The 23,269-nt window shown below is 38.6% G+C and overlaps 2 protein-coding genes across 5 annotated transcripts; both read left to right on the top strand.

The window, feature by feature from the left end:
• The first annotated feature begins 8,682 nt into the window (after positions 1-8,682).
• On the top strand, positions 8,683-10,235 carry LOC129729800 (regucalcin-like). The gene is made up of 3 exons (XM_055688627.1): positions 8,683-9,061; positions 9,120-9,373; positions 9,430-10,235. The coding sequence occupies exon 3, from the start codon at positions 9,594-9,596 to the stop codon at positions 10,227-10,229; it is 636 nt and encodes a 211-aa protein (XP_055544602.1). The 5' UTR covers positions 8,683-9,061; positions 9,120-9,373; positions 9,430-9,593; the 3' UTR covers positions 10,230-10,235.
• A 195-nt stretch (positions 10,236-10,430) lies between these two features.
• Positions 10,431-22,509, top strand: LOC129729799 (regucalcin-like). 4 transcript variants are annotated; one of them, XM_055688623.1, is made up of 4 exons: positions 10,431-10,705; positions 21,329-21,494; positions 21,552-22,119; positions 22,181-22,509. In XM_055688623.1, the coding sequence occupies exons 1-4, from the start codon at positions 10,625-10,627 to the stop codon at positions 22,377-22,379; spliced, it is 1,014 nt and encodes a 337-aa protein (XP_055544598.1). In that variant the 5' UTR covers positions 10,431-10,624; the 3' UTR covers positions 22,380-22,509. The 4 variants fall into 4 exon arrangements, with proteins under 4 accessions (XP_055544598.1, XP_055544599.1, XP_055544600.1 ...); XM_055688624.1 differs by lacking the exon at positions 10,431-10,705 and adding an exon at positions 10,734-10,967; XM_055688625.1 differs by lacking the exon at positions 10,431-10,705 and adding an exon at positions 10,734-11,077.
• The last annotated feature ends 760 nt before the right edge of the window (positions 22,510-23,269 follow it).

Here is a 23,269-nt window from a genome sequence, read left to right as displayed (position 1 = left end):
TTGTTGTTTGCCCGTGTTTGCCCCATGTTGAAATCGGAGAGTGCAAATAATTATCTTTGACCAAATTTTTATCTGACAAAAAGACACAAATATTTGACGCTCGGTAAAAGAGTGTACTACAGGCTTAAGACATACGTAACACTGGCGTTTTTTTTCTGGTACTCGTTGCTCCATAGTACTCCGTCAGAGATGCCAGAAGGTTTTGAAAAATGTCTGCAACTGCACGAAAAACCGGAAAAATGTGCTCGAAATCTGAAAAAAATCTATCCGTGATCCGAAAAAATTTCGCTCGCGCAGGCAAAAGTCTGTAAAAATCTGCACACATTTAAAGAAAATCTGCGCAAATATAAGGAGATTCTGACAAAAATCTGCAGAGACGTGGAAAAACTGCAAATATCTGCAAATCAATAAATATCTGCACACGGACTCCAAAAATCTGCGTTTTGCAGACAAATCTGCACATTTGGTATCACTGCTCCATACTTCGTCCTGTCCAACTGCTCGATAAAAAGTGAACAAAATAAATTTTCTTTTTCTCGGCTTTATCAAGCCCCAAAGAAAATCCCATAAGGAACTGTCAAAAGGTTATTTACAAAATCAACGCAGCATTTTTCGAGTAGGAACGAGAGAAATGCAGGGCTGCGCAGATACACTGCCTTAGAAAAACAACTCAAACAGTGATTTTATTCAGAGCGTGGTACCATTCGAGTAGTTCATTTTGTTCCAACTTTTTTTGGAAGATTTCTTCTTGAGTGTTACGTATGTTTTATGTATGTGGTTGGTATATGGGCAAACTGTCATTGTAGCGATTTAGAGAGATTTTTTAATCTCCATTTAAGGTGGAACCTCATTGAATCCAAAAATGGCTGACTTCGAGTCACCACTTCGAATTTTCAAAAGCACAAGACTCGGAAATACTCATTGCGTTCCCTATGAAAATTCTATTTTATGTTTGGTTCACCACAGCAAACATAAAATAGCATTTTCACAGGGAACGCATTAACTATATCCCAGTCTTGTGCTTTCGAAAATTCGAAGTGGTGACTCGAAGTCGGCCATTTTTGGATTCAATAAGGTTTCACCTTTAAAATCAAACAAACAATTGTCTTTGACCAAATTTTTTTCTGTCAAAAAGTGACAAATATTTGACGTTTGGTCAAAGAGTGTATTACAGCCTATAGAAACGCATGAAATGTCGAGATGTGGTGTTATCACGAAAACATTTTTTTTATAAAAAAAATTGACCTTCTGGGTCTTTAAAAAATTTTGAGCTTGGCACCAATGGAATACCGAATTTCGCTTAGAAGTAGGGATCAAATATTTCGTCTACTCGAAAAGAGTACCCATTCAAAATTTCACTTTAATTGGACTCTCGGACACGTGCCACAAAGCGGTCGAAGTTTCTCTTGTCCGACTAATGAATTTCTTTTCAGCCCAGATGTCAAAAATCTTTTCTTTTCTTTTCAGCCCAGATGTCAAAATCTTTCAGCCCAGATGTCAAAATCAATTTATTTTGATCCAGTATGTCTTAGAAATACAAGAAATTCTTAGAAATTTCTTCATCGATCAAAAAAGTGAGACAGTTTCTAGATTGTTTTTCATTTTGCTGTAAATGGTAACGCAATATTGGAAAGGGGCAATTTTTTTTGTCAAAAAGATTAATGCAAATTATTCTGGTAAGCAGTTTATTATTTTTAGTCATATCTCGCTCCACCTGGTCTATCTTGTTCGTTGCGCCCCTGGTCGTCTCCTTTCTACCGGATTCGAGGCAAACACCATCATCGCAGGGTTGTTGTTCGGCATTCTTGCAACATGCTCTTCCCACCGTATCCGTCCAGCGTTAGCCACCTTATGAAAATTCGGTTCCGCCGTCTAGCATATACTTTATTATAGACGTATTTACCTGCAACCCAAATTCTCGCTACTTCCCGTTTTAGTCTGGCGTACTGTTCTGCCACCGCCGCAGTTGTTCTGCCGATAATGTCCATGTCATCAGTAAAGCAATCGAATTGACTGGATTATTGTTTAATATAGTACCTCGCGTACAGTTAAAACTCCTATAAATTACATAAAAAAAATATCTCGCGTGTTGATGTCCGCTCGTTTATTACAACTTGCAGGGCAATGTTGAATAGCAGGCAGGAGAGGCCATCACCCTGTCGAAGCCCCCTGCGGGATTCAAATCAAGGTTGTTAATCGATAATTTATCGTAAACGCCGATAACGATACCGTCTGTTATCGTTATCGACGATGACGCTTACGTCTTCAGACATTATCGTCATTGTCAATGACGATAGCTACTGGACGTTCAATAACGTTTGTTTATTACCATCCACTGCAATACCATCTTTTGCTTTATTAGATATATCATTTAGATGCATTTTAAATGCGAATATGACAATGCTACATACCTTACTATTCCAATTTGTGCTTAAAAAGCGCCTCATAAGCTAAAACAATCAAAACTAATAAACTTATTTCCCTGATGAGAAGCGAAACATAAACAAATAAGGAAAAGTTTCTTCCTGTTGCCTAGTGATGTTTCTTCTCCAATCGTCCGAAGTCAAAAAACGTTTCCTCACCCCGTGCCTGCTTTTTGATCAAGTCGTACACCATTCGCTACCACAGCAGACAAAACTGGCATAAGGCGTTAGTGAGTTGATAACGTCTAGTGACTATCGTTATCGCCGACATCGTTAATGTTTGAAGACGGTATCGTTATCGTAAATAACGATACCATACGTTATCGGTAACGGCGATGACGATTATCGACGATAATCGAAGTACACAGTACTGCGTCCCATCCACCGTAGCCTTTATCAGTCTAATCAGCTTCCCCGGAAACCCGTTTTCGTCCATGACCTTCCATAGCTCTTTTCAGTCGATAGTGTCATACGCGGCTTTAAAGTCGACGGATACGTGGTGCGTCGAGGTTTTGTATTCACGGCATTCCTGGAGAATATGTCATATAGTAAAGATTTGATCCATCTTAGACCGTCCTTCCACCAACCCGGCCTGATAACTTCCACTGTTGGCTAGGGGTGAGAGGCGGTGGAGCATTCAGGATGGTGATCGCACGATTGTTCCCACATTCCAATTTGTCGCCTTTTTTTAAAGATAGGGCACATAACCCAATCCTTCCACTCCTCCGGTAGCTGTTCTTTATCCCAAATTCTTGCAATCAGCCGGTGCAAACAGGTGGCCAGCTCATCTTTATAAGCTTCGCTTTGAGGCCGTCCTTCCCAGCCGATTTATTGTGTTCAGCTGCTTGATGGCATCATTAACTTCGCCTGTCGTTGGGGCTAGCACGTCTTCTTCGTTTGTCGCACCGACGGGATGATCGCTTTCTCCGCCTCCACGGTCTTTTGCTTGGGCCCCATTCAGGTGTTCGTCGATTCTACCGTCACCTCATGATTTTCCGTCAGAATACTACCATCTTTATCCCGGCACATTTCAGTTCGCGGCACAAAGCCCTTTTGTGTAACGTAGTTTTAAGAGAGCCTGAAATCATTGTTGATTGTCTCCGAACATGTCCTTGGGGGGCCTTTTTGTGTTTTGTTCTGGTTTTACCCCAGAAAATCTTTTCGACAGGAGCTCGTCAGTCACAAGGTCGCCATTCGATTTGCCCCAATAACCCCCACCCCGCAGAAGCGGTGCTATACTATACGCCATAGTCGTGCGGAGTGCACGCGAACGTAATAAAGCCCAGGCTAATCGGTAAGGATACCCTGATACGAGTAGCTAGAAACCGTACAGCGAGTCGACCCGCTGTAAACTTGGAAGAACAACGAGAGTCACACAGGCAGGAAAGAGCAAGTGAACCTAGGTTAAGAGAAACATTGTATAGAATCGTGATGAATATATTTTAAGTTGAATGTATGTACGCAAGCTTTGTAATCCACACTAATTTACACCCGCCACTTAGTCCGGTATTCGTAACTCGAAAAGAGTTTCCACCCCTCGTCGCTACTGGTTTAACGAGAAGGTGTTCCAAACAGAAGCTTCTGAGCAAGTAATAGTTACCAAGTACATACATGTTTGGCAAAGCTTTCCACCATGGTCGAGGTCCGCTAGGTGGTTCACTTTCCCTCAGTTCCTGCTCGCAAGAATAGAAGCGGCTTGAGGCTTACATTCACTCCCAACCCCTGAGCAGGTTAGGCTAACATGCTCGGAAATTAAAAAGAGCCAGAAGTTAGAGGAATCCGCACGGTAAAGCACGCGGAGAAATAGCGCTGAAACGTAAACTATATTGCAGTTCGTTTCATTGAATCTAACCGAAAAAATCAACGAAACCCGAGAATTTTTTATTGTGAAACTTCTAAACCAGCATCAGAGAAATCTAATCAGTTTGCAAATTTGGTTACACCGTAAAACCTTTAAAACGTTTTAATTTTGTTATTTTTCACATCACTTTTTTTCTCTCTCGTTGTTTTTTATATTTTAGCACTGGTAGCGACTGGAACATTTTCCACAAATAAGAGTCGCGTAACCACTCAGACTAAGTATACTTTTCTTTTTTCACCAATAAACAGCGCCATCGTCAGTAATTTCCGCGAAAGTAAAATCGGCCGAAATGGGCTAAAACTTGCTTCTGAAGTGTAGCGCCTCGCAATATTCCAGTTTTTGCTTTGTTTTAGTTTCAAGTCAACTCTGTGTGTCAAATTTTGCGTGCTTGTTGTCAGCCCTGCCAGCAGCAGGCTGCGCCAGCACATGGAAATGTTCAAATTGTTATGATTCTGTTGAATTTTAATGTATCAAACATATTAAAAACTTGGTAACCATGTGCTATTAACAACGATAAAATAATTCTTGGATTCCGTCCCGTTTCACCTTAAGCCGTTGAAAGGGAATAGTACACACTTAAAAAAATTCGCCGAGTCTCGGCATTATTTGTGTCGAGATTTGGACAGCCGAGTGATCGGCAACCATCTCGGCTGAATTAATTTTGCCGAGAATCTCGGAAAACCAGTATTTGACAGATGTCATTTCATGCCGAGAATCTCGGTACGAATTTGACTGCGCGCTCGGCAAATCTAACCGAGAGACGACATACTAGTCTAACGATCTTCCGGTTATATAAGCTGAATGTTGTTCACAGTCAAAAGGCGATTTTTCAGCGGGAGTCGAAGTATATCAGATGAACATTCTACATATCTTTTAAAGCAATAGCTTTACTGTGAAGAATTCAAGTATAGTGCGCGTTCTGCCATAACGTAAAGTTTTAGTAATAGGGCTGTTTCCCGCGGAATAGTAGTGGTTCAATTAGTGAAAACGCAAAGTTCCAGTTCCTCTAATGTCCAGGAGAGTGAAGAGGAAAATTAAAGGACCGCTCTCGACATGATAAGTATCGATACGTTTTCGAGGTTTTTGTTTGTTTCGAACTTGAACTTGAACCAGCCACAAAACTCATCGACCGAAAAGTTGAATTAGATAAGCTCGCAGCGCCACCGCAGTTCACTGGCGGGTAAACGAATTAGCTGCCATGAAAAAGTCGAGCAGATTTGAATATAATACTAATTAGAGATGGGAAAAATGGTTCACTATAGTGAGCGGATCAGAGCGGTTCCGCTCACTAAGGTGAACTAGTTCTTTATAACAGCTCACTCGCTCTTTTCGTTCATACATAATTTTTGTTGACTATCAGTGTAGCTAATTATCAGACACCGCCGGCGAGAGGCATGTGAAAGCATTACACCCGATTTGCCAGACGCAAGGCCGCGTGCAAAACTACAATAGAATTCCCAAAAACAAGCTGCCACCAAATGTCTGCTCTGCTATGCATAACCTGCATATCCCATCACCCACCCACCAGCCAGCCGCAAGAGCTTGCAAAAAATCAACTTGTCACAGTTCATATACAGGTACCTACACGGGTTGACTAACGCCGAGTACACACACGAATGGATGTGGAACGAAAAGAACGAAAGAACTGATTCACTGATCTTCTGGCAATCCGCTCGCAGGCTGATCGGAAGATCTTCTGTTCAGCTCGCAGGCAATCCGCTCGCGATCAGAAGATTTCGATCTTTTAAAGAACTGACTTTCTGATCAGCTCGGGAGCGGATTGTCTGAACAGATTCAAAAGATCAGTGAACCAGTTCTTTCGCTCTTTTTGTTCCACTTTTGCCATCCTTTCGTGTGCGTTCTCGGCGTTAGCCAGCCCGTGTGCCTGTGTGTGAGCTTTGGCAAGTAGATTTTATTTTTTATTCCCGCGGCTGGTGGATGATTATACATAGGAGAGCAGGCAGCCGATGGCAGCTTTTTTTTGGAAGTTTTATTGCAGTGTCGTGCGCCGCTTTGCGCTTAGGGTGAAGCATTCATTTGGCTCTTGCTTGCGGTGTCTGATCAACAAAATCAGCTATCAGCTATTTGCTTGAAGTAAGGGGTGAGCTACCGCTCTTTAAAAAAGAACGATAGATCACTCACTCACTTTGAAGAACCAGCTCTTTAGATCAGTTCGTGAGCGGATTGCCCACCTCTAATACTAATATCGAGGAATTTTTTTCATTCCATACTCAACGAGATGGTTAGATACATAGCAGGAGGAGGGGAGGAACAAAAGTTGGTAAGATCGTTCTAAATTATATTAAAGACATTAAAGCTCATATGACCAAATAATATTAAATACGAGCCACTAATGCAAATTAGTCCGGAAGTGTGAAAACAATGTTATGTCTAATAGATATAACAACGTGTTCATGCGGGGCTTAGTGTTTATGGAGGCGATCTCGGAATGTACGTGTGTCACCAGGCATTCTTGAAATGGATCGTTGGATGAACACTAGAGCTGTCACCTTTCATTTCCAGGACTAAAAATATTTGCATCTTTATATTATGTAATATATTAAAAAATAGAATATATATCAGCTTCAAATAGAAATAGATGCAGATAGGTTTTTTCCATAAAAGCACTGCCGGTCAGTGGGAGATGAATTATAAACACACACACACACATACACACACACACACACACACACACACACACACACACACACACACTCAAAAGGCGATTTTTCAGTGGAATCCAATCGAAGAGAATAATTTCAGTTAAAACTCAGTAGTTTTCTTTCAAAATAAATTATAAGCTCGATGAGTTTTAGTAAGTAAAGACATTTATTCATTTTGAATATCAAATGTTCACAGAATATTCAAAAGTCTCTCGTCCTCCACTTGCAGTTTCTGTTGAACCGCGTCAATTTTATTCTGAGGGGCTTTTTTCCGCTGAGGTCTTGTTTGCACCCAAGACGTTTGCACGGTTTCAAATTTTACTTTTGGGTTCCAGCCACTTCGCACGAATTTGTACTACACTTTTTAAACATCTGTAGTTTGCACAAATTTTAGCAAAACTTTTATATACTTTCTGTGTGCTCACCCGTAACACGTTTGCAATGAAAAATGGCGGCCAACTCGTTCATGAGAATGACAGCTGTGTTGCCGAAGCTCGGCAAAGAGTGAAATTCGCGCCGAGATATCAGTAATGTTTTTGCTGACCTCGAGAGTTTAACGATAAATTCGGCAAAAAATTCAGACGAAATTCGTCAAGCTTAGTATTTTTGGCGAAGTGTCGGCAAAATGATCTGACAACATTCGGTAACCAGTGTTTTTTTGCTGAAATATCGGTTGAACCCCAAGTTACCGAGTGAACTCGGATTTTTTTTTTAGTCGAGCTCGAGATCCAGTTTTAAGTGTGTAAAACTTTACATCACTACAATGACAGTTGGTATATGTGCGAACTGTCATTGTAGCGATTCCGAGCAGTTTTAATTCGTGATTTTAAAATTGAAGGACAAGGATAGAAAATTTTTGAAAATCACGTTTTGTTTAGAAAATTTTGCTCTTTCAGATAACATAAAAAACTGATATAGCTAAACAACCTAATTTGACCCCGGAAACTCAATCAGAGCAAAAAAAAAATAGGAAAAGCATTACTCGTATCTGTTGCGTCTTAGATGCAGGCTTCACAGATGATAATACTAAAGTGACAACATTCAATGATGTGTTACTAAGTAAAACAAAGAATGGATTGATAGCGGAGCAATTTTGTAGTCAGTGATCCGTCGGATGTTGTGTTATACATTGGTATGTATAACTAAACATTTCGCAGAAGTTTTAAATTATTGTGGTCCCTGAAGCGGTACATCCCTGACTCTTTTTTTTGTTGATATTTTTCAATCATCTCACTTGAAAACAATACTGTTATCGAATCAGTAGGACTGCTGCATTTATAAAAAAGAATAGACAAAAACGAACAGAAAACTGATAACGGATTGAAATATAAACAACGATTATTTGAACAGGCAGATAAACAATCACAGAAATTCTTGTTGCGTGCGTCGACGAGAATACCTAAATGCATAGGATTTTAATGTACGGAGGAAATCGCCGCTGTAGAAGGGATTTCGTTTCAAACTGAAATCCATTTGTAGTCGATTAAACCACAGGCAATGAGTAGTACTTTCCATATTATTTTAACGTGTGATGTAATTTCATTGTGTTTTGGAATACTTGTCGAAAACTAACTTATTCAGATTTTTATTTCGATTTGTTACAATAATACATTTCAGGAATTGTTATATATGTTGACGTTATTTCTGATAATTTTGAATGTTTTGATATTTTTAGACATTCTGGATATTTTTAAGAGTTCCGGTTATTTTCATCTTTCATAACATTTTTGTTATTTTTTGATATTTTTGACATGACAATTCCGATATTTTGGATATTTTTACAACTAGTTTTGAACTTATGTTTTTGTTCAACGTTTACCGTAACTGCCGCTTGATAAATATACTGTCAGTTATTTCTCTCCAGTTAACTTCATGATGACAGCTGAAGCATCAATCTGATATTTAAGTTTGCTTTGTTTTAAATAAAACGGATTGAGGGTGTACAACAAATGTGACCTGGATAAAATATCCAAGTCTCTAAGCAACAACCCGTCTTTTTTTTAATGATTTTAGACTTACAAACAAAAAACGATTATAGCAGTAAAATCTCGTATTATTGGAAACTTTTAAGACGAACTCAACATTGAAGCATTTCAGCTAATAGAGTTGATTAGGTAACACATTTTGTTTACACTTTTTTGGTGCTTATTTTTCATTTTAAAGCCATAAAAGAGATAATGTTTTTCAGTTACTTTTAACACTTATAAGCAACTCAACTTAACGTGAGCTGCAACAGTCGACAGACGAGATCGCAATGGAGTCATCTGCTTGCTATAAGGTTGAACAACTACCTGGTCCTGCCTGTTTGCTAGGTGAAGGTCCCATCTGGGACGTAGACAGCCAAAGCTTGTATTAAGTGGATATTCTTGGTGCGGCAATTCTTCGCTTCGATTACGGACAGAATCAAACGTTCAGGGCAACTATTGGTAAGTTGAAAGTTTTTAATGAGTTTTTTATTTACATATATTTCGTTAATTTCTAGATGGTTTGGCGCCGATTTCTTTCATCTTTCTGGTTGAAGGACGCCGTGGTGAGTTCGTTTTGGGTACGGAGACGGAGCTAACTTTGGTTAGCTGGGATGGTAAATCTGCCAAAGCAACATTTTTAGACACGTTGGCCAGTTTGAAATTGGAAGGAGGTAACCCGATGCGTTTCAACGATGGCAAGGTGGACCGGTTTGGTCGTCTGTATACTGGTACTATGCTAATGGAGGGACATGGGGATGTGTTCAAGGAGAGAGATGGTAAACTGTATCGATTCGATGGTAAATTGGGTAAGGGTTTCATAGAGCAAAAGGATGGAATCGGTATTTCCAATGGAATTACCTGGAACAAGGAAAATGACGCTCTTTATTACGTTGATTCCTGTGCATTTGATGTGAAAGTGTTCCAGATTAATGCTGCTGGTGATTTGATGAATGAACAGGTGCTGATTGATTTTAGCAACAATGGAAAGATTCCAGGATTCGTTGGGGATGGAATGCCTCATGATGCGGAGGGTAATCTGTACTTGGCTGCATGGTGTGGTTCGAAAGTTCTGAAAATTGATCCAGCGAAACGATCGATCGTTCAAGAAATAGGGCTTCCGGTTACGCAAGTGACCTCGGTTGCATTCGGTGGTCCTCGACTTGATGAACTGTTCGTCACCACAGCAGCCACGGAGATATTTGATGGAACGGAGGGACTGATCAATCTGCGACCGCCCGGATCGGGGAAAGTTTTTAAGGTTACTGGATTAGCAGTAAAGGGTCAAGGAATGAATAAAATTGTTCTGAATGAGTAACCACAATTGTGTTACGAGATTTTAACCACCGAAAGACCTTGATCGTAATTAGCTGTCAACAGCATCTGTTTCATTGACCACAGATCTGCGCATAATTACAGGTGGGAGGGATTAAACCCATTCACTGATTTGCATACTGAGCGTCAAGGTTCGATCAGATCAGCATTTAAATGCACGATTAACTTGAGCATCGGTTGAAGCATGCGATCGTCACTTGCTCGTAGCAGTTAGTTTCAGTTGGCGCTCTTGGCGATAACCTGTCGGTTATCACTTTTGTGCCACTCACGCGAGTTAAATAAAAAATACTATCTGCCGAAAAATTGTGTAACATTCTATCTTCTGAATTCGGGATCCGTTTGTTGCCGTTGCCTCTGTACTCATTATACTGCAGCGTGATGCTAAAGGGTCGAACCAATACGACGGCGATAACCGCCGCACTTATATCAGTTTTCTGTCTGTTGGCTGTCTCCATCAGTGTAAGTTCCAAGTTGAGAGGTTCCATCGAAGTTGTGTGAGTTGGCGTTCAAGCTTGGAACTGTCAAATTTGGGCCGAGAATGTGAAGTGTTGTTTTCTGCTTCCAAGAGAATTTCCTGGCTTATCACGAACTCGTAGCAAAGGTTATTTCCAAAAGATTTGAAGGAAAGTTCGGTGAAATTAGGCAATATAAAGACGGTCGTAAAATCATATGCGTGAATGCCTCTTTGGCCGTGACAGTGAGTGGTTGAAATTGTGTGAAAGTAAGTCAGACGAAAACGAAAGGTCACCGGCAGTAAAGTTAATTGTCATTAATTAAATAAGTGATTCCGGTTGTGTCGAATCATTAAGAGAATTGAAGAGCTATCTAGTGGTGGGATTTTTATGTGATTGGATTCAGAATCTAGAATAATTTACTGATTGAACTGTTTCACACTCTAAATTAGTTGTTCTTATGTAATTATTTATAGATGTGACATGCAATATTTCTTGTTTGCTCATTCAAAGCTAGGTTGATATAAAAGATACGTTGGGTAAACACTATTTGGATCGAGCCGAACAAGTAATGGAATCAAGTGTCATCTTAAAAGTATTTAGAATATAAGAGCGATCGTTGAAATTTGACTGATTTGTTATAGAATTGAGATATTTTGAAACACTTAATTTACTTACATTTTAATCTAACATCCACTCAGAAAAATTAGGTGTTTATAAGTGGGTCATTTGCACTATTTACAGTAGTTTGGTTCTATTTGAAGTTTATTGTTATCCAAAATTATTTCGGTAGTGTGGATTTTCCCAAAAAAAAGTTGGTGGAGTGATTAGTGAAAGAGTCTTCGTGTGAACTCTTAAGGTTTTATTTTGCTTCCATGTTCAAGGATGAATTTCGCTCTCGACTCGAAAATTTGAACTGATAAATAATAAATATAATACTGATAGTTATTTTTAGTAGATTTATATTCAGTAAAAACAATTGAAAACTGATTTAGGTCGGACTCGATTATCCGGAAACATCGCAAAACATACGTTAAACAATTTTGGAATTTTTTTCGGTACATTTACCGAGTATAACAAGTTATGAAAAAAATAGACATGAATAAACGGTTCTATTATCCGGAGTTAAATATTTTTAAAAATCTGGGTAATAATGGGTAATAATTTCACTGTGCCTTCGTGAATTCCTCGATCCTGAGCGGAGGTTTTTTCTACAAAAGGTGAAATTTTTTTCCTGAACACAAAGTTAAATCAATTTCCCATAATTTTTTTCTACTCACTTAAAAAGTCAAATTTCATGTATGGCATTTTTCCTGTAAATCAGTAGCAATACAATATGAACAACCTTTTTTGGTGAAAGAGGGGCAGTCATTTTTTTTAGAAATAAATCTTCATTTTTTATAATTTTTTTTTTCATCAAAAGTGTCTTCGTCGTATAAAATTGACTTTCTCTTGAGGACAGGGATAGGAAATATTTCACAGTTGGAATGAAAGAATGATTTTTTGATCAGAAAAATATTAAATCAAACTTCATAGTTTACCTTAAATAGTTTGAAGTGTTTAATTGTGTTTGGCATTTTGTGTCACATTTTTGGAAGTGTTTTAAAAAATTACATGCTTGAATCAAAAACCAATGCTGCGCGGCTCAATTTTTCGAGGTTGTTTAAATTTCAAATTCAAGTTCTTGGACAATTTGAAAGACATAAGGAAAAGGTCGGTTGAAAATCCTTCGCGGGAAATTTTAATTTCCCGGTAATATTTCTTCAATTTCATATTTTATACTATGAAAATTATCGAATTGTCTCGAATTTCAAAAATTTTCATATTTTCCACTATGAAAAATTTTTGAAAATCGATTCAAAATTGCGTACGCTTCCGTGCAGTGGTGAGTAAGGTTGCATAATCGTCTGCTCATGATTTTGACTATGACTTTTATTCACCTCTCTTATTCTTTGATGCGTAATCTTATATGAACAAACCCGGCCCTAAACAGTATGAATCATATTTTCAACTCTTTATCTATGAACATGCTACTTGGGGTGCTAATGGAATGTATGCAAAAAAGGACTTGAATTTCGTTTAGTGGCTCAAAAGTTTCATTTGCACAAACAAAAAACAGTCCTGACAGAAAATTTAAGCTCAATCGTATTTCGGGGAAAGGAGCCTTAACCCTTTCTGAGGCCGTGGAAACTGCGCTGGGAGTTGATACAAATTAGGTAAAATACAATCTGACCCATGAAAAAAGCACCGGAAGTAATTCATGATATTATCGAAATCGAAACATTTTTTTAGTGCCACATGACTTAGAGTTGTATAAAATATCGAGATCTGGTGAAATAGATTTTTTATTTAATTCGACTTTTTAAGACTTTATTTTTCAGGAATTTTTTACCTTTTTTATTAACACATTCAAAAATCACTGACGATGTTTTTTTTTATGGTAAAGTTATTGTCGATGGTGGATTCAACATTGAAAAACCTTGTAAAACATACTTACTGACCGGCAACAGCTCCAAGCTGAAGTGTTCCTTGTTGTTTAAAGAAGTCGTCTCCATTCAACTCGATCTATGGCTGCAGCTTGCTAGCCATGTCGCCTACAGAGGCCCCGCAGGTCGTCTTCCGCTTGGTTAAGCCACCTTCCTCGCACGCGACTCGTTGGTTCGTTATCGAAAACCATTTTTACCTACATCCTTACGATATGCCCACTCCACCGTAGTCTCCTAATTTTCGCCGTTTGGACGATGAGTAATTCACCCAGCAACTGATACAATAGATGGTTCTTCCGCCAACACCTCCGTCACAATCTATTTTCCATCTAAACTTCAGCGCAGATGGTAGGCAGCACTTTCTGTTTGTTTGAAGACCCCGAGGGCGCCTTAGTCCTCCAAGAGCATAGTTTCGTGGCCGTAGAGGACTATCGATTTGATCAGTGTTTTGTGGATGATCAGCTTCGTGCGGTGGTGAATTTAATTCGGGCGGAGCTTCCTCCGGAATCCAAAGTAGCCACGATTTCCTTCCATTAGGTGTCGATAAATTTCTCTGTTGGTGTTGTTGTCCGCAGTCACCACAAATTCACCGCGCACTTCTCCGGCATGAACGCTGCATGTAGCCATTCTTTGAACCACACTTCTTTCTTCTGTTTTGTGTTCTGCTTCTGCCGCTCGCAGAAAAAAGTAACTCACTTGCTGCTTACACCCCAGCCGAGCGAAACAAGTGTGGTTAATTACTCTAGTGAGAATACTACACACAAGTGCACTGCTGAGATAATACGATAGAGACAATTTTAGTTTTCTCATAGAAAAATGTGATGCGGAGTAGAGAGGGTTTTTAGACCCGAAACCCGAACCCGAATTATTGAAAGTGTCGGGTACGGGTCAGGTTCGTGTTTGGTGAAAAAAATGGGTTCGGGTTTGAAAAAGTTAGATGGTCTCCTCATTTGATACATGTTCAAGAGACTCACTTCAAAAGCACTGCAAAGAGCTTGTAGTTATTGTGCGAAATGTTCTTTCATGAGACAAACCTCACCTTAATTTATTATCACTGAGGAGAGATATTTCAGATTCCATCACGGTGTTTTCTTGCAAGCTCCTCAGATACACACGATTCGCTGCTCTCTTTAAGCACGTTTGTGAGTTTGCTCACCAGTGTGGAAAGCAGTTGTTACCGCAGTGAAAAATATTCTCCTACATGCTTGGTACGAGCTTTCTCGCAAACAGTGATAGTTGACGGCAATCTAGGAGACTTCCTTCGTAGGTAACTTTCAGCAGCGTAATTGCACGGTAGCTGCAGCAATCCAACATGTCAACGTTCGTCCTCTTCTCCAATACTACCTCCTCCATCTCCATCTTAACCCAGCGTACCATCTTATCCGATGCTTCGCCAGCGTTTGTAAACAAATCACTGGGGGCTTGGTCAGCTCCAGCTGCTTTGCTGTTTTTCGGCATCTGCACGCACACCAAGATCTATTGCCACTTCGTTATCCTTCTCCGTTATATCGCCGTTAAGGTGCCCGTTGTAGTACCGTTTCCACCTTTCAATCACCTCACACTCGTTCGTGAAAAGCTTGTCGTCAAGATCCCTGTATATGTCGGCTTGCGGCCAATTCGGTCCATTTTAATCCTATTTCATAGTTGAAAAACTGTTTTATGTCAAACTGAGTATTGTTAACTGAAAGCTTCATTTACCGCTGTACTTTCATGAGAAAGTATCCACACCTTTTCGTTTTAATAAAAACTTCAAGGAATTACCAAAAGCGACGCAACAATTCAATACTGTTTTTGACGTAGGACGTCTTTGTTTTCTATACTAGATTACACTTTGTGAAAATGAAAATGAAACTAGCAAATGTTGCGTCAGATTTCAAACGGTTATAGCAAGCGAACGACTTAATGCATCTTAGTCATTTATATGTCGGTGGATAGATAAAATGTGTAACAATTTTTTGATATTATGTTCAACATTGTTGCTTTACTGCTTAATGGTGGAAGAAGGTGAAAAGTTCCAAGGTCAAGCTTTCCCATACATTTCCCTTGTTCTTGGCTTGCTTCCCAAGCACAGATAACAATAACATGGACGAAATAAATTCCACTGCCTACATATTTTGACTCAACAAAGTGTTTTGGTTTGTTTGTCTTTGTCTAAGCTGCGTGGCCACGCCTTAATGGTAAAAATCTACGCTGAACTCGATACAGAAGACTGCGTGTGGAAAATTCAGCTTCAGTTTAGTTTGTTCCACAATAGCGAGTGCGGTGCAGCTGTTAAGCTTTGCGACATTGAGAAACGAGAGCTGCATACGATTCAACTTCCAGGCACCGCGGAGCATGTTACCTGTATTCAGCACACGGCAGCAACAGTTACCATCGTACGCTGCAGGATATTTTGCTGACACAGCTGCTGGAGGGCACAGCGGAGAGCAAATTTTATACGCGGCCAACAAAATAATCGATGCTACCGGTGGTGGTGTGATTATCAGCATTCTGTAGCATACATTTCGAGCTGAAGATTATCGAATCGGTTCTTTTTAGAACTATAAATGCTTGAAGATAGAGTTACGAGAATTTTCACAACTACTCCTAGTGTGAAATGTCCATCTATTTCTCAATAATCATTTTTACAATAACGACCAGGGCGCACCAAAGATAAACGGTAGTGTTGCCTATGAATAGTTTATCACAACAAGACATAACCCTCATTTCAAGAATTTTCACTGCTAAATTGAGTGATTTTCCGGTTTAATTGTTTGTTTGTGTCCACTCGAACACCGTTATCAGTCAAATATCAGCAACGAAAATTAGTTAATCTAAGAACCAAAGTGATTTTCGCATCGGGAAAGCAAAAACTTTCTTTTGATGCTTATGAAAATCACTCAGTAGTATTGAAGATGTATTGGTTTGTTTCTCTTTCTTTCTATAAGCTACGTAGCCACGCCTTAATGGTAAAATCTACGCTGAACTCGATACAAAAGACTGCGTGTGGAAAATTCAGCTTCAGTTTAGTTTGTTACACAAAGGCGAGAGCAGTGCAACTGTTAAAGGTACGCGACATTGAGAAACGAGAGCTGCATACGAGTCAACTTCCAGGCACTGCGGAACTATCTAAATTTAAATATCTCAATTTTACTCAAATTTTCTAATATTTTTCATCAAAAAATATGCATTTTTCATTTGTATGTCATTCTTTTTGGGGCAAACATAAAAAATATCTCTTGGTCTCATTTTGAAGGGCATAATTGACTCTATAAATGGAGGAATTTTTAAAAATATGTTATTTTTTAAATTTGAGTAAATTCAATTTAAAAACAAGACAAAAATTTCAATAATTTTATACATTATGCATATAAAAACACCCTAATTTATTTTTTAGTATTTTTTCTCATAACTAGGAATAATTACCTTTAATTTTATCCAAAAAGATTGAAAATCGATCAACTGGTTCAAAACTTATGATTTTTTTTAAAATTAAATACATTGAACACAGTCGTTCCAGTGCACTGGAACCTAACTCCATCGCCACAAAAAAACGATCAGTTCAAATTTGCAATCGAATAACAATCATCGCGCGATAACACCGTCTGGGCGTTGTCATGCAATCTCATACATATTTTGTAGTTGTCAATGTGGCACGTGCACGTACGCTAGCGCTGATGTCGAAATATAAGACGCAACGCGAACACGACAGCAGATGGTGCTAGTGTTGCTATCGTAAAGTACTGGTATAATCCTGAACGATGATTTTATTGAAAATTTGTTCAAGGTGTTATGTCTGTTAGTCTGTGGTTGAAGCTTTTCTAGTACACTAAAAAAATCGACACGTTACTGCCAAGTGGATTCCACTTACTTCTGTGCTGATAGATGAAACGTTTCATATCTAAGTGGAGTACACTTGCGTTTCACTTCGCAGCACAAAATCAAGTGTCTTACACTTCCGTTTTGCCATGTCATGCATACCACAATCAATCTTTTTACACTCAGATTTCAATGGAAGAACGCGTCAAATGTTAAAACTCGTTAAAATACCGTGAATTCTATTAAAAATCGATATGGGTCGACCTGTTGAAACGATTAATTATTAAAACGGAACTCGACCTTGACTGGGTTGGTTTGTTGGTGTGTTCATGTGTAAAGAGCATTTGGTATGAGCGTGTGATTTTATTTCAGTGTTACATTTTTTATCACGATTAATTTAAAAAAAAAAATAAACTTGTGTAAAAATGGTGTTGATGACACCAAAAATAATTTTAGAGCCACGGTTTGTTTGATTGGTATGACGTCTTTGGCAGAGTTGAAAATTAAAATTTTGTTCTTCCGAAAAAAGTATACACTGTAAAAAAACTTATTAAAAGATAGAAAATAGAAATAAAAATAGAATTTTTAAAAACTAATTTCAAAAAACAATCATGTTTTTATCTGTAAAATCTACAAAATCGATCATGGAGTAATAAAAATTAAAATGCCAGTTTGTTTGATTAGTATAGAGTCATTGGTAAAGTTCCAGATAGTAATTTTGTTCTACAAAAATAATATATATCTAAAATGAATTTAAAATATGAATAATAAAATTAATAATTGTTGTTTTTACTCTATTTACAAGTTTCGAAAAAAATATACAGACAAGTTTAATAAGTATTTTTTTAGCTTTTAAGCATGAATATTATAAATTAAATATCTTAAAAAGCCCAGTTTGGAAAAATCTATTTATTATGGAAACCACGAAAAGTTACCTCAACATCGATTAGAACTTGTATAATTAAAAACTGGTAAAAGTTAAAACTTGCACACTTAATTTATCTCTGCAAATTTCTCAACAGCTGATCGAGCTCGGCAAAGTTTTTAACAAATGCCAGCAATATATTTCGACGAGCATTCAGCAAATTTATCGATCTACCGTAAACCAGCATGTATTAACATTTTGATTGTCGAAGTTCTCAAAATTCTGTCGTAAATTTGTAGATCATTTCACTGAATTTATCAGCTATCGAGTTCTCGGCAATAAAATCTAAGTGTGTGGAAAAAAATGTTTTTTTCATATTTTTTACAGTGTGTGTTTTTTTCAAAAATAAATAAAAAATAATATCTACAACTTTGCACATCACTGTCACGAACGTCATCCTCATACATTTCGCTTGAAGCCAGAGATGCCAGATATACAGACAAATCTGTATTATACAGACTTTCTGTGTTGCGATACAGACACGCATAAGCCTACAGATTTTATACAGACATTTAGTATAATACAGATATTACACAGATATCTGATATTCTACATAATGGTTTTACCAGTATACACAAAAAAACGAACACAAAAACCAAAAGTCACTGTAGCCGTTGCTGGAAAAAGTGAACTAGGAACTGAACACTTTGCTGAACATATTAATCTTGCGTTTTTGAGAGTGAAATCATGACAACGGGAATCGAGTCAGGCTATCGGGGTTTTTATCGGCCCCGTGGGCACTAATCTGCCTGTTTCACCCCCAGTAACAAACAGCTGATTGTCTCGATCGATTGCCATGCGGGTTAAATTGGTGAAAAGACCGTTTGTTCTATTCGGAGCAATATCCAACGTTGAAGAATTGCTTAAAATGTCCCAAACCTTGGAGGTACTATTTTTATAACCGCGAGACTATGGCAGAAGTCAGTATCAGTTTAGCTACATTACGACGAACGACGACTTTTATCACGGGAAAGACTCTTACTTCTATGTGTTACTTAGATTTAAAAGATGAATTAGTTATCGATTAATCGACCAACTATGATAGACTCGAAAAAGAACAATCAAAACAAGCAATAAAACAAAACAATCTGACAGGTCGACAAATAATTAGATATCAATGTATCGGTAACTTTTTTTCGCAGCGGTATACAGACTTATCCAGACATTTTTATGGATTATACAGACTTGCCAAAAAAAAGTCTGGCATCTCTGCTTGAAGCCGTTTTTCTCTGGCTCTCTGGCTCGATTATACGTCAAAAGGCTGTCAGTGCTCGCGAAACAGCCGATTAAGCACCGTCCATGCGAAATCAACTGTTGCTGCAACTGGTGTGAAGAATGCAGAAAGCGAAAAACGATTGTTTTATTTTGAACGTTTCATGGATTTTGTGCAGGACATAAATGGTCACGTTCAAACATGTTTCAACACGTTCCGGATAGCCCTACATTCAATATAGTTAGAAGCACGCAAAAAATCCGTACAGTAACAAATGCGGCACAATGAAGGGAGCTTATGACCATATTTCCAACAGTAGCGCCATCATCACCGGCGGCGGCTTCAGGAAACTGTTGCCATAACATCGGTCTGATACTATACCGATAAAATCAACCGTTTTGGCTCAAAAAATATTTGTTATCCTCAACATAAAGCAAAGCAAAGCCTTGGTGCTACATTCCGATTCGGAACTCGACCTTCTGTTTATTATACACAGACTTCGCAGCCAACTGTTAAGTGTACAGGACAATTGCGGGACCAGCGCTACGATCCTACTAACACTAACAGTCTCCCCCGAGCCGAGACTCGAACCTACGACAACTGGCTTGTTAGGCCAGCATCGTACCTCGAGACCAGCTGGGAGGGTTATCCTCAACATATGGTGGGCGATTTTACCCCGCTCGTGGGAGAGCCTACCCCGCATGAAAAAAATCTGCAAAATGTTCAATGCATTTTTAAAATTAAAAAAAAAAAAACTGGAAAATACAAAATACTTCATTTCTTATTTTTTAGAAACGGGTATTGAAGAGAAGAGCCTCTTTTCGAAGAAAAAATGAAATTGCAACCGCAACTTTTTTCTATGAACAGCATTGCTTAAGATATCTTACCCCGCTTACCCCTAAGCGTAAAAGGAAGCGTAAAATCGTAGGAATTATTCTTAGGCGTCGTACATAAATTACTTAACGCTAAAAATCTAGACTATAATTCAGACCCCCTCCCCCCCTATGTAACGATAAGTAACGTTCGACATGATTCCCTCCTCTAGAATTACGTAACGCTAAACAGCCTGACCCCCCTCCGGAATTTTCCATTTCGAGCAAACATCACAGTTACGTAACTGCCTCTACTACCCCCCTTCCCCCTACATAACAATCCAGCTTTTTACGCACCATAATGGCGGTCGCTATAATGCATGTTCGTAATATGCGAAACTCTCTGCTTACGTCAGATCTTCGATTTCTGAAAAATTGGCAACACAAATGTTGCCAGATATATTTTTCTTTTGATAAATTGTATGAAGTTGAAACTGACGTAAGCAGAGTTGTTAAAAGAGTGAGTGATTTATTACGAACTTTGCATTATAGCGCCCGCCATTATAGCTCGTAAAAAGCTGGTTAAGTAACGCTGACTCAAACCCCCTTACCTCCTTCATGCGTTACTTAATTGGTGTACGACGCCTTAGTTTATAGTAAAAAATTACAAGAACGAGGAGAGCAATTCCAGTTTCTGTTAATCATTTTTTCCACCTCCCTGACACGTTCGTAGACTGTGCATTTGTCTATGCGGGAATGATATGGCATGTTACACTGCTATGCTTCGCACTGCTGTAAACAGCGAAATCGATAGATAAGGCAACACTGAAGGGGAGTGAAGAGCACGTCAGATGTCTTCTCTTTGCGGCCATTGTTGTTTGGGGCTCGGCATCGAGGGGTTCGTCATAATGGGGGTACTGTCAAACTATAGGTAATGAGATTACGGTGTCAGGGAGGTGATTTTTTCTGAACAAAACTTTCGAAAATTGTTTACGAATTCTGAACTGCTGAAAAAAAAAAAAAAGATTTCAGTTGCAAACAAAAAAATTGTTATGATGTAAAAAAAACTTATTAGGCAAAATTGGGGACTCCTGCATGACAAAAAGTCGATTATTAATTTATAAATTGTATTCGCAGACAAAATTTTATGCAATTTCAAGCCTCATTCAATAAAAAAATCCTTTATGTGATTTTTTTTGTTAAAAACTAGCAATGAATATATTCGCTAGAAAGTAAATTTGTACGTTTATATGTGATGCCAACTTTTATATGGATCAAAATGTAAAAAAATACTTTCTTGTCTTAATTACCAAATTCAAGCTGTGGAGTTACACATTCCAGCTTTGCACAGTTTACAGGAAAAACGTGTTAACTTTGAGCTTCTATTTGATTCCAGATGGCAGCCGAATACAGTGTCCAGCAGCTTCCGAGCCCACTGTTGCCGCTCGGGGAGGGTCCTGTCTGGGACGTTGCCACGCAGAGCTTATTTTTCTGCGATATCAGGGGCGCTGCGATTCTGCGCTATGATTATGCTGAAAACAAAACCTACAGCGCCACAATTGGTGTGTTAGATTTGGCTTAGAACCCATTCTGTCGGATAACCGTTTCTTTAATTCCAGACGGAGTTTCTCCTGTGTCGCCAATCATTCTCGTCAAGGGTAAACCGGATCAGTTTGTGTTGGGAACAGGCAATAGGCTGGTTCTTGTCCGTTGGGACGGACGCTCAGAGAAGGCCACCTTCCTGAAGACGGTTGGCGATTTGGGTGATTCCGAAAAGCATGTTCGTTTCAACGATGGCAAAGTGGATCCCAAGGGGCGTCTCTATGTCGGAACTATGCGTATCGAGGCGCTAGGTGATGTGCTCGACCAAACTGAGGGCAAATTCTACCGGTTCGAGGGAAAAGTTGGTGGCAAGTTCTACGAGCTGAAGAGAAACGTCACCGTTTCCAACGGATTGACTTGGGTCGAACCAACGGGCAAATTTTATTATGCTGACTCCGGCACGCGAGATATTAAGGAATATGACGTCCTTGAGAATGGAGATTTGCAGAACGAAACCGTTCTGTACGATTTGAAAGTGAACGGAAAGAATCCGGACTTTGTTGCGGATGGAATGACTAGCGATGCGGACGGAAAACTGTACGTAGCGACCTGGGGAGGATACAAGCTTCTGAAAATGAATCCAAAGTAAGTTTCGCATAGAATAGGAAATGCTTTTAAGCTAAATTTGTTATATTTTTTAATTCAGAACTAAAACGATTGAGCAAGAAATCGCCATCCCGGCCAAACAAGTTACTTCGGCAGCCTTTGGAGGACCCGGCTTGGATGAACTGTTTGTGACTACTGCCCACACCAGTGATCAGGATCCACCTGCCGGGGCATTGTTCAAAGTCACCGGACTCGGTGTGAAGGGAACCGAAATGTACAAAATGACGCTTACTGAATAAGCCGAAGAAGTTTTTTAGCATTCCTACAGCCAATGCATGTTAATGTATACGATTTACACCTGTTTTCGTTGATTTTTCGGAAATATATGACGTTTTGATACTGTGTTTTTACTTACCGAAATAAGCTGAATCTTTTTTATACTGCTAGCATATCATATCACATCTTGTTCTGTTTAATTTTTTAATATTTGTCCGATTCAAACTCGCAAACTCATATTGTTATTATTGTTCATTACTGAAGCTAATGAAAGTCTCTTTATTCTGTTCGAACACCTTAAAATTTGTTTGCATCGATTCCCTAGAATTCACACGTTCTCTAGTTGCTCTTCCGTGATAGATAAAAACAACTATGAAAATCTTAAAATGAGCTCAAAATAGAGGAACAGGATAGAATAAAAAGAAAAAATAAGTTCCCTAAAATAATGGAAAATGTAACTAAAGCGAAAAAAGGGTAAAAATATTCCTTGAGATAAGGAAAAGCTCTTAAAGAAAATGATGTTAAACTAATCGCAGAGCGGTAAAGTTTGAGAAGCTTGATCAAACAAGGTAGTTCACGATAGCAAAAAACAAAGCACTTCTCATGGCGTGAAAAGTCACATACATTACAACAATTTCCATTTGTTAAAATAATAAATGCTACGAATATTGCGATAAATGCTACGAATATTAGAAAAACCTATTGTCAATTTTTAGAAGAAGCCGCTTCCCAGTTACATATTGCAAATATTTAAATCTTAAAACATGAATTTTCGCCTCATTGACTGTTGAAATTTTTCTTTTTTTCGGCTGAACACATTATTAAATTGTACGTATTGTTGTTGAACTTTACCTTGAACAGATTCAATGTAACATTTTCAATAAACCCACATATATTACCTTTTTTGGAACCC

This window comes from Wyeomyia smithii, chromosome 3 (assembly GCF_029784165.1).
Source record: "Wyeomyia smithii strain HCP4-BCI-WySm-NY-G18 chromosome 3, ASM2978416v1, whole genome shotgun sequence".
Classification (NCBI taxonomy): Eukaryota; Metazoa; Arthropoda; class Insecta; order Diptera; family Culicidae; genus Wyeomyia; species Wyeomyia smithii.
This window is presented reverse-complemented; position numbering and strand designations above follow the sequence as displayed.

What these genes read in the sequence shown, in the direction of transcription:
- LOC129729800 (XM_055688627.1), top strand. Translation starts at nt 9,594, where the DNA reads ATGCGTTTCAACGATGGCAAGGTGGACCGGTTTGGTCGTCTGTATACT.
- LOC129729799 (XM_055688623.1), top strand. Translation starts at nt 10,625, where the DNA reads ATGCTAAAGGGTCGAACCAATACGACGGCGATAACCGCCGCACTTATA. An exon ending in TGTTGGCTGTCTCCATCAGT is followed by an intron (nt 10,706 to 21,328) that starts GTAAGTTCCAAG and finishes ATTTGATTCCAG; the next exon opens with ATGGCAGCCGAATACAGTGT. An exon ending in CTTCTGAAAATGAATCCAAA is followed by an intron (nt 22,120 to 22,180) that starts GTAAGTTTCGCA and finishes TTTTTAATTCAG; the next exon opens with AACTAAAACGATTGAGCAAG.